This window comes from Rhinoderma darwinii, chromosome 3 (assembly GCF_050947455.1).
Source record: "Rhinoderma darwinii isolate aRhiDar2 chromosome 3, aRhiDar2.hap1, whole genome shotgun sequence".
Classification (NCBI taxonomy): Eukaryota; Metazoa; Chordata; class Amphibia; order Anura; family Rhinodermatidae; genus Rhinoderma; species Rhinoderma darwinii.
The window spans coordinates 213,744,875-213,757,213 of NC_134689.1; the positions used below are offsets into that span (position 1 = coordinate 213,744,875).

General features: G+C 38.8%; 1 protein-coding gene across 5 annotated transcripts in view; it reads right to left on the reverse strand.

The window, feature by feature from the left end:
* The window catches only part of CACNA2D1 (calcium voltage-gated channel auxiliary subunit alpha2delta 1), a 737,376-nt gene extending 731,872 nt beyond the window's left edge, over nucleotides 1-5,504 (reverse strand). For 3 of the 5 annotated variants that reach the window (XM_075857359.1, XM_075857357.1, XM_075857355.1), the window contains exon 1: nucleotides 4,972-5,503. In XM_075857359.1, the coding sequence (XP_075713474.1) occupies nucleotides 4,972-5,066 (95 nt within the window). In that variant the 5' untranslated portion in view covers nucleotides 5,067-5,503. Of the gene's footprint in view, nucleotides 1-4,971 lie in introns of all 5 variants that reach the window. The other 2 variants (XM_075857358.1, XM_075857356.1) reach the window with 1 other exon arrangement.
* Between the last annotated feature and the right edge of the window lie 6,835 nt (nucleotides 5,505-12,339).

Sequence of the window (12,339 nt, forward strand, 5' to 3'; positions counted from 1 at the left end):
ATATGTTTTTTCTCTTCACATAGAGCTGTATTGAAAAGCGTAGTTGACTGCGCTTTTCAATACACTTCAGACACAGATAAACAGAAGTTTATTAGCCAAATGTACGCCAAAAGGAAACTTGCAAATGTTTGACAAAACGTCATCTATGGGCACAATAGACATATATGCCATGAGATTATTATGTAAAAATAGGGCTCAACCATAGTAGTAATTTAGCCAAATATGGATACAAAAATAAAGACACAAGTACATATTACATTATTTGTGAAATATAATTAGCAATTTATCGCCCTACTTTTAGTAACCAAGCAACCAGCTATAGTGAGCACAATATAACTAGATGTGGTTAATAAACAATGTACAAATGTTTAGTAAATAACAATCATACAATCTATAAAAGGTAAAGTTATAGAAATTTAAAAAAATTGCAGCAATTTACTATCAATGTTTATAACAAAACAACTCAAATAACAAACAGAAAGAAGAATACAAAACAGTGTATTCATAAACCCCAACAAGACAAATACATCAAAATGGCCTTGAGAGTTAGTCCACTTGTAATATTATTATGATGATGATGATACTTTATTTTATTATTTTTTATTATTATTATTACAAATTTTTGGAATTGGCTACATTGTTTCCTGAAAGCCTATATTCTGATTAGGACATAGACCAACCAGAAACAAATAAAATGCTGATTTACACATCACTCATGCTATACAAAAGAAGATGTTTAGTTGAGGATTTCACATAAAGAACTGAATATATGATGTAGTTGTTTTTAATGCGTTTAATAACTTGTAATAGACAGGAATTTAAAATAAACATTAAAAAAATCTGGTCATGGTGATGCACTAAGTAGTCCTAATTAAAATGTTCCAGCAGAACTTGCGTGATTAGCGAGTGCGAAATAAACGAACTAATAATTGGTTATAGGCCCATACGCAAGTATCACTTCTACCCGGTACTTAATGTGTATAAATAAATCACACCTAGTAGGGAAATGACTGCAGGGGAAAGTCAGTCTCCAGGCAGCAATGCTGTGATAAATGAAGGATGGAGAGCCAAGCTAACCAACTACATGGAATTAAAATTCAGATTCTACCAAACTGTCACATAGCACAAAGGAGGGTCAGATCACAATCACATTGGACCTGCTTCAGTAAATTCACAAACAGAGGCATCAAAACCAGTGTATGTGTTGTAGAGCAGCACATTTCAAGATGAGCCCTGTGATTGATTTCGTAGTGTGTGGTGATGTATAACTGTCTAATGTAACACATGCTCACTGTCTGCCCTCAGGGATCTACATGCAAATTAGACAGATCGGCTAATCAGATTATTCTGGGTAGCACTGAGCTGCTTTTGTGAAGGGACAATTTTTTTTTCCATTGGATATATTTGTACATCCATTTAATTTGACTTACAATGCAAAGACCGGCTATGGGCTGAGAATGCAATTGTATGAAAATCCCATTTGCGTTCTCAAGTCTATATTGAAAATATAGGCATCAAACCGGCAAAAACATCCACATATCTCTTACTCATACGCAACAAGTACACAGTGCTTTGCGCCAACATGGCATACAGTGTGTGCACAGCTATATCTAGGTATATGTATGTATTAAGAATATTATTACTATGTGTTATTGATAGTACCCAGATATCACACAAAGATAGATGGATAAGATAAAATATCCTGTCTACACCTGAACGCTACATCGGCAGGATACACACACATATATATATATATATATATATATATATATATATTTATTTATTTTTATTATATACACATACACATATATAATAGATAAGTGTGTGTGTATGTATATATATATATATATATATATATATATCTACCATGAAAACACATTTTTCAGCACTTTGCATTTTTAAATTGATTATGCTATTATAAATTTTCAATATTTAAAATGGACAAAAAAAAAACAAAAAACAACATTAGCAATACATATTTAAAAACAAAAGCAATTTACCATATACAAGAAAGGACACAAATTATAAATATTTAGAACAGGAGATTAAGCAAAATCTTATCACTCACTGGTAGGTGCTATATAGTTTACAATCCAATGACTTCATACATTTGTTTGTTTACAATACATAAAGCAGCGATTTCTTCCAGGAATCCGTAAGGAAAATGAACATTCTCTTAAATGCTAATGTGCTGGAAACACATTTATGTTGTCTGTAAAGATGAAATACACTTGGGTTTGCACTTTATTAAAATCTTATATCAGGAGCTAACTGTGCAATGAATTCCTTTGTGATGCATGGGTCATATAACTTGTAGGAACAATCCAACAAATCTTGGGCAAATAGCCTACAATTTGTCACGGTAGCATATTATGTACTAAATGCCGAAGTAGAGGCTTGAAAATAATTTACATTTACAATTAAGTTTACAATTAGAAAGTGTGTGTGGGCAGAGGCTGGGATGTACATGAAGAATTCCTGCCTCAGCATTGTACACATTACACGAGAACCTGGATTGTCTATGCTCCTGGTCTTAACCATTCCATGCTTTCTAGTTGTGACTTATTTACTAAATGTAGGGTAACCGTTAAACATCCCATTTTTAATACCAAGTGACACCTGTATAACTAAATATTTTTTTTTAGATGTGCACGGTATGTCCATAGCATGTTGACATTCCACACTATTATTTTGCTTTGCTTTAGGACTATAATATATTTCAAAATTCACATTTGCCTCCAATATATCCTATAGCGACCACCCTCCCTCAAATGTAAAATATTCATTTCTAGCATTGATTACAATGACATATATACATGGTCCAAGATGATTAGAGATTTGTCACATAACAGCAGATGACACACCAGCTTAAGTAGAAAAGAATATGTGCAAAGCACCACCTGTTCTCTGAATCTGCTCTACTGTAAAACAAGTGACCATGATTCTTCAACATAGTCTGTTAGTATTCACTTTCTTAGATACATAAAATGCATAGATATTAGGATAATTTAAAAAGCAAATCCTGCCCCCAAAAAAACGTAATAATGGGCTATATATTAAATTCAGTAGAAAATAAAATAAAATGTTTACACATGATAAATGAATGAATACATAGACAGAGAGAGAGACAGAACATATGTATATAACAACTATTTCCAGTTATACTTAGTGTTTGCGATTTTATATAGTGAATATCGGAATTACCAAAGTATTTTTGCATCAGCAATGTTGTAATTGATAGGAAACACTGTATTGTATGTGCGTAGAATATATATATATATATATATATATATATATAAAATAATCAATATATTATATATATATATATATATATATATAATATCTTTATATATTCACACACACATTCAAATATATGTTTACTGTAATATATATATATATATATAAATATCCTAAAAAGTGCATTCCTACGTTTGTTTGTGTGTATATATATATATATATATATATATATATATATATATATATATACACTGTATATTTACACTGTATATTTTAATTTTTTATTGTATTTTTTCTTTCATATACATATATATTGATGTCTGTCAATAATGACAACATTTTTTTCTGTTTTATTACAAGCACATCTAATATCATATCATGGGCTATTTTCTGAAGCAGCTTGTATACTGGACTAAATAAAGGAACATTGGCTAGATGTAGTGACAAACTCCCTCTGGAATATAGTAAACACTTTTCACAACAGTGAATGAAAATTTAATGTGCTCCTGACATCTGAGTTGGTGAATAGCACTCAGACATCTAAGGACACTCCTGAGATTTTATAGACTACAAATTCCCAACATATACACACATATACAGCAGCTTCTAAAAATGAATCATCTCATTTTGGAGAGTTGCAAACCATAGGTGGCACAATGAGCCTTGTGGCTCATTTCAATGGTTGTTTCTCTCCAGTTGGCAGAAAATGTGCTAATATATAAATCTTCTCTTTGCCTTTTAGTCACATAAAATCAGTTACAAGAAGAATATGACTGGTGAACAGTCCTGTATTTCTTAACACAGTCTATGTGCTGCCAATTATTCTTGGTCGGATACATAATGGAATAAATCCTGGGAACAGGATCCATATATAACAGCACACAAGCAGCACTAATTGGAGAAATGTACTACTGGCAAGCGGTGAAACTCCCTTCCATTCTGTACTCCCTAAGAGCAAAGACACAATACTAGCAGGAGAAGATCACATCAAGACTTGGTGGGCTTTGTTTGGTTAAGTGCCTTTTCTCAGCAGATCCTATTCTCGGTCTCTGTCCTGCAGCCCCTGTCATTAGCAAAGAGGATTCATCCCACATTCATGAATACTCAAAATGGATATTTCTGTAGCAGATATCAGGGAAGAACTGATTAAGCACAGATCAGATACCTGCTATCTATTTAGAATCCCCATTTCTTAGGTGTCATGTTGGAAGTAATATAAGCACCCTTCATCCCTCCCACAGTCATACACTAGAGCTGGGGGGACAGATGACAGCTCAGCATTGCTCACATCTATTCTAGACACATGCTTGATTTATGACTATAGGCAGCAGAGATTCATGGGTCTTTTTTTTCAGGAAGCAACAACTGTCACAACAAGCATGCTTGATGGGTCCCTTCCTTGGGCTGTCTATTTAATGGGGAAGACAACACACGTTGTATGAAGAGCAGGAGAACTTGAATCCAGTGTATTCCATACGGTAGCGGAGACATGACCAACCCTTATAAAGAGATGCCATGCAACTTTATTCCCAGCACAGCTTAACTGCTACTTAGATTTAGTTGGGACTTCAGGGTTGCTCCCTTGAAAATTCCCAGGGATTATAAAGTAAAGCACTATCACCAGCCCATCTAACTACTAGCTAGTGTTGCATAGCCATGCCCATGCCACCTTATAGTGAGGTCACATGACACATTTACATATCAGTCTAATTGGCATGAAACCTGGTTACTTACGTTGCAGCAGATGGAAAGTATTCTTCGGAGGAAGGACATATCAGCAAGGATTGGAAAAGTGTCAGGATAAGGACTAGACACCGGGAAGCAGCCATCTTCACAATCTAACAGGCAGATCTCCTATCCAGTATCATATACAGGGCTGGGATGGAAGGATAATAATAATAATAAACTCCAGGCAGTAATAGAGCAGAGACTGAGCAGAGACAGTTACTCTGGCAGCCAGATCTGATCAGCCGCCATCGGAGATACTTTATGAAGAGATCTCAGCTCCCTGTCTCCCTCTCTCCGTCTCTCCGTTTCCTTTTCTGATTTATTCCCCCGATGGCAGAGAAGGGGAGGGAGGATGAGGTGGGTAAGTTGCAAGGGAGGAGTGAGGGGAGGCTCCTGTACTGATCACACGCTGCTGGAAAGTTAAGTGCACTGTCTGGAGCGCGATCACGGCTGACAGCCCACCACGCCCTACGCAAGGAGCACAGGGTGGAACTTTACTCATCAGACGTCCAAGTGTCAGATCCCCCCCCAGCCAGAGTGCAGAGTCTCAGCCACTCTCCATCCACAGCCTCTGGTCCTGCATTACCGTAATTACCCTTGTGCTACAGCAGACCTATTGTTTCCAATTACCAACATATCTAGCGTTAACCGGCACTTCTTATCTGCCATGCTGATCTACATCACAGAAGAGCCTAGCAGCTTGTTCTACACACTGGGCTTTAGAGACTCCCGGATCAGGCACACTTCTCCTTCCACAAGCTGCAGCAATTTAATCTCTGTACACACTCCAATCTATGATCGCTTCCTCTCTGGACAATGAGACCGGCAGCAGCAAGATCTGGACACGGGGTGGCACAGCCACACTGCTGCTTACTGAGCGCAAACAAACGTGGATCGTCTCTTCTAAGTACGCCGTATTTCTAAGAGGATGTCTTCATTTTATTATTGTTTATTTTAATACAATACATAATAATATTTGACCTTTACTTGGGATCTTAGCACTCTACTACCATCACTACTGCTATCTGTTATCAGCTCTCAGACCTGTTATTTCACTACACCCAGGAGACAATCGCAAGCTATGATGAGAAGCCCCATGCTGGGTCTTGTAGTGGCACTATGTTTATTTGAGATTCTGTTCTTTTTAAGTATTGTTAAATGAATAGGCATAAATGTCCGTAGACCTACTGTTTAATTGGCCATGCTGGGACTTGTGGCACTACAATCTTTGCTAGACTGGATTTACACGTTGTGTATTTGTTGCAGATTTTTTAGTCGAGACCAGAAGTGGCTTCAAAAGGAATGGGAAATATAAAAGGAAGAACTTCTACTTCTTCTTCCTGGATCCACAAATACGTGATGTGTGAATCCAGCCTAAAGGGTTAATGGTTTTCATTCGATAAGTCCAGTAAGTGTGCATTCAGACGCTGAGGTGCGGTTAAGTCTATATTCAGACGAGAGTTTGTGAAATTGGCGGTGAAAAACTGGTTTTTCATGGCTGATTTGCACTCAGACGAGTCTATTGAGCGGTCCGTGAAAACGGCAAAAATAAGACGTCCTATTTTTTAACGGGTCCTTCACATGGTCCGTTAAAACAACATGTGAATAGCCCCATAGAAATCCATGCAGCCATGTGACGGCCATTTAAAAAAGGGCCAGTTCACACTGAGTTTTTTTTGACACGGAAACACGCAAGAAACGGCCGAAAATGCCTCCCATTGATTTCAATGGGAGGCGGAGGCGTTTTTTTCCCCGCGAGCGGAAAAACCGATTAGTGGGGAAAAAGAAGCGACATGCCCCATCATCGGGCGTTTACGTCTCTGTCCTCCCATTGACATCAACGGGAGGAAGAGAAAGCGTATTTTGCGGTGTTTTTTGACAGCGACGCTCAATGGCCGCGGGCGAAAATCGGCGTGCAGACAGGCAAAATCTGCCTCAAAATTCCAAACTTTTTGAGGCAGATTTTCTGCCTGCAAAAAACTAAGGGTATGTGCACACGATGAGAGGCTTTTACGTCTGAAAAGACAGACTGTTTTCAGGAGAAAACAGCTGCGTCGTTTCAGACGTAAAAGCTCCTCGCATTATGCGAGGCGTCTGTGATGTTCGTAAATCTTGAGCTGCTCTTCATTGAGTTCAATGAACGGCTCCATTTACGTTGCAAAGAATTGTCCTGCACTTCTTTGCTGAGGCAGTCAATTTACGCGTCGTCGTTTGACAGCTGTCAAACGACGACGCGTAAATTACAGGTCGTCTGCACAGTACGTCGGCAAACCCATTCAAATGAATGGGCAGATGTTTGCCGACGTATTGTAGCCCTATTTTCAGGCGTAAATCGAGGCACAATACGCCTCGTTTACGTCTGAAAATAGATCGTGTGAACCCAGCCTAAGACTGCATAAAAAAAAAACACATTAAAAAAACACATTTCTTCAGCAACTTTGTGCATTTTTTAAGGCAGTTGTAATAAACACCCAAGTTCACAGAAAAATGTTTTAACCACACTGCAACGTCTGAATACACCCTTAGTCAGTAGACTGTTTTACATTGTACATGCTGAGACTTGTAGTACTAGTCAGCAGAAATACTATTTTAGATTGTCGTCCTGGGATTTGTAGTACCACAGCAGATGTCTGCAGACAGGATTTTTTAGACTGTGCATGCTGTGACTTGCAGTGCCATGTATCTACTTCTTTTTTTTCCAGCCACATCAAACCTAGTTTGGTAGTCAAATTAAACAATAGCATTAATTCACTGATTTGCCCCCTCCATACACGTACCGCTGCCGCCTTCTTTCATTTATTATACTTTATTATGAATTTACAACCAAAGGATAGACCTGCATGTTACTAGTCAGAGTCCATGCTTGCACTTGTGTTTTAACACTCGTTACTGTTCGTTTGCCTATACAGGTACTAGAATATTTATTGTTATTTATTACTAAAAAGCTTGGTCTTGCCCTTCCCTTCTACATAGAATATTTCCTGATGTGTCTGCAGCTTGTTGGAGGTGTGGGGAGGCTCCTGGAACTATGTTACGTATTTGGTGGGATTGCCCTAAGCTCCATCCCTTTTGGAAAAAAAATGTTGATCTTGGGAACAAGCTCTTTGATACTGCGGTTCCTGCTTCTCCTTCTATAGGATTGCTTTCCATGGTTCCTGGATCACTCCCACACCTCAAAGGGGGCATTTTTAGGCACTTTCTGACTGCGGCCAGGACTGTAATTCCACGTCATTGGAAGTCTGTTAATGTACCTTCTTTGCCCGAGTGGGTAAATGAGATGAGCAATATTATGAGAATGGAGGAGTTGATGTCTGCCGATCGGGGTAAGCTCGAAAGCTTTGTTCGAAATTGGACAGTGTGGTCATTGTTTCGGGATGGCGCTGACTTGTCTCTCTGGTTGGATGGCCTTTTTTGAATACTCACCGCGTAATTTCTGCTATTTTCTGCCATTTCTTCTGCTTGTGTTTCCCTTTTGTTGTCTCGTCTTTATGTTTTATGTCTTCTGTTTTGTTTTTTATGTACCTTTGTTTGTTGTATTTTAACAATTAATATACCCATGGAAATAGTATGTGGGACTGGCTCCCTACATGTTACACTACTTTGGTATGGGTAAGGCTGGGTTCACACGACCTATTTTCAGGCGTAATGGAGGCGTTTTACGCCTCCAATTACGTCTGAAAACACGGCTCCAATACGTCGGCAAACATCTGGCCATTCATTTCAATGGATTTGTTAATGTACTGTGCAGGACACTTCTTGGGACATAATTGGAGCCGTTTTTCATTGAATCCAATGAAGAACTGCTCCAAATTACGTCCGTAATTGACACCTCGCAAAACGCGAGTATGAGCAATTACGTCTGAAATTCAGGAGCTGTTTTCCCCTGAAAACAGCTCTGTAATTTCAGCCGTAATTGACGTTATCGTGTGCACATAGCCTTAGAGTGCTGATCTTTACCATTGGCTGTTCCTTTTTTTTATTTCTATTTTTTTTTTTTTCATTATGTATGGGAGGATACCTCCTAAACTATTTCGTTATGTCCTTACAAGAACGTATTGTAAATTTTTTTTATTTAATTGAATGTAATATTTTGACTTATTCTGAGATGTTTGTATGCTCTATTTTTATTTACTAATAAAATTGTTGATAAAGAAAAATAAAAAAGCTTGGTCTTCAGTTTTGGCCTATAACTGTATTAACACTTAACCATTGTTTAAAAAGAAAGCCATTGTCCAATAGAGTGGTTGAGTATGAGCATGCTGCGACCTATAGTGCCACAAATGTAGCTTCATTTATTGTGTACCACCATTGTTCCATTAAATAATACATGTGTCTGTAGAAGGTTACCACATAATCTCATACAACAGTAAACTTACTTTTTAGGATACAGATGCTGGGACATTCAGTGATAAACAAGTCACACTATAATCTTAAATTTGTTTTGTGGCACTACAATTCCCAGCATGCAAATCCTATGGTAGCCCATCTGTTGATGTAAAGAACTTTGGCGTTTTTATAGCAACGGAGGTGAAGATATTAAAGTCCCATATGTCTGTAGACCGATACTTTCAATTACGCATGCAGAGTAGTTCTGCAGTATTTAAAGTTAGCGATTTTCCACTTTGCTATTACTGGTAATACAAAGTCCTAGGGGCACTGAAACAGTATTATTAAGTTAATGCCCCTTCCCCCACTCCAACACTTTTGTCAAAAGGAAAATACCATGTCAGTATAAAGATTTCTACGAATGTACATTTTAACATTAAAATACGTATTTTAGGTACGTCATTCTTTGCAGCGTGAGCTACTTCCCATTATTCATATTTTGGCTGGGGACCAAAATAAAGGACTTTTTTTTGTTGATATCCACTACTGAGATGTGGGAAATGATCGCCAAGGGATTACTCAAATCCACCCACCTCCTAACTTGTGTATAAACTCTGGAAGGAAAGAACGTCCAGAATTAAAAGCTTCTTAACAGCAGGTTCTCTTTTATTACTTCCAAGATGTTGTGGTGAATAATGACTATAGTAATACAGATGTGGGCAGCACATGGAGTGGGTGAAGAAGAACAGATGAAGCCTTGCATTTAGAAACCAATGGCACCTTCCCAGACATTGGGGCTGATGGGGCTTTAGTAAAGAAATTAACCAGCCCCCCCCCCCCCCCCCGCAGGTTTCAGCTGTGGATACCATTAGCAACCCTCCGCAATTAAGGTCTTAGTGGTCCATGCGTCGGTCCAGTATATAAGGGATTTTGGTGGGGGCCCCTACGCCCCCTGTAATGTTAGAGGCCCCCGGGGTACCTGCACTTTGTGTACCCCCTATAATATGGCTCTGTGTTTGAAACATTTTTTTTTACATTTTTTTTGGTATACAAGAAGATAGGCTGTAAGCGTTATGTATAGATACCTAATGAAATTATTTCTGCAAAATTCATAAAGATAAACCTTAACCGTCTCTGCAGGCTCTTACTGAAAGCTCTATTGGCTAAGTATATGTGAGGGAATTACCTGATATCTTCTTTTTCTCACTGGGGTTTAGTGATCTGTACTTTATAATCATTCTGTACTTGCTGCACTGGGAATCATCTCCTCATGCAGTGACGTCTTGGCAAGCCTGTGATGGACTTGTGTTTATATGCAGCAGCCAATCTGAAGAGGCAGAGCTGCAGTGAGGAGGGAGAGAGCAACAGACTGGACCAATGATGAGACAGGAGGCGTGTTTCAGACTACCTGAGACTCCCTGAAGGCACTGTAGCTAAACTGTAGTCATAGAACTCATCTATGCCTAATTGATAAAAAAAAACAGGCAAGAAGTGAGCATTGAGAAAAATAAAAGCAAATAACGATGATACTGGACAGTTGCTGTAATACAAGATCTGTTGAGCATACTTGGAGTTGACAGTTAAAGGGGTTGTCCCACAAATCAGTATTCCCTTACGTCCTACAGCAGTATAATAATGGGGTTATTTCTGCCCCCGTGAACTAGTAGGATGCATTAAATTTTTAATTTAATCAAACAAATGAACTAGAGTCTCCTCCCTACATAAGGACATCCAGCCCCTCCCACCATGTGTTATTTTCTGTACTGTGGACTTGGACAAGATGGGTTTGCACTGCTTGTTTGTATTGTGTTACTGTTTTCATTTGTGATGCTGAACTTGCATTCCTGGGAGGTGTTCGAAGGGTGTTTTAACCCTAAGCAGTCTGGAGACTGCGCTGCAGCCTGCTATTAATAGTTTAGCTGTGTGTTCCAATAATGCACCTTAACTTTTTCCTCCCTCTAGGAAGCCTGAGTCGGCGAGCCCAGAGAGTTCAGCGTTTCTCAGATAAGAGTTTTTGGGAAAATGTAGTATGAAAAGGAATCCTCTTCTTTTTGTTCATGTATGCATTTAGTCTGAACATATTCCTTCACTGCCTCATTGAGCGCAGCTATTGCATGGTATAGATTTAAAATGAATCTATTTCTTAGATGTCTTCAGCAGGTCTAGCGACAGAGATTGGAGGAAGCTCCTCAGCTATGAAACAAGGGTCTGTGTGCTGCCCCAGCTGTGGGGTTTAAAAGAAAAGCAACCTTCAATTGAGAACATAGTATCTGCAGAGACCCTGCATGTAGCTAGGAACCATCTCTACAAGATGACGTCCATGGCTAGTTTTAACTAAAGCGCCTGCCCTTGTCAGATGCGGGAACTATACAGTTTAGGGCCTGACAAGCACATATATATGGGTGACTGGTGATTTAAGGACTGTTCAAAAATCCATGCTGAAATAGAAGATTCGGTCTTCCTTCTATCAGGAAAGTCTACATGTTGCCAGGGGCAACGCCTCAAGTCAATTTATCATTCTAAGTAAAATTGTTGAAGTCCATCCGGTCAAGTGACCAGGATGTTGAGCAGGGGGAAGCTCTAGTCTCCACCTCTAGGGGTCCTAGGGCCTTCAAAGTGGAAGAAGCTTTAGAAAAAAAAGTTATAATGGCAGAAGAGGAAACATTTTGAAGACGGTCCATGTTTCCTATGGATGAGCTACACTTAAAGAGGCTCTGTCACCAGATTATAAGTGCCCTATCTCCTACATAATCTGATCGGCGCTGTAATGTAGATTACAGTGGTTTTTATTTTGAAAAACGATAATTTGACAGTTATGAACGATTTTAGATTTATGCAAATTAGTTTCTTAATAGCCAACTGGGCGTTGTACAGAGGAGTGTATGACGCTGACCAATCAGTGAGCAATCCGCGTCATACACTTCTCATTGTTCCAGCCCAGCTTCTTTCACTGCACACTGTAACAATGGGCTGGAACAATGAGAAGTGTATGACGCTCATTGGTCACTGATTGGTCAGCGTCATACACTCCTCTGTACAACGCCCAGT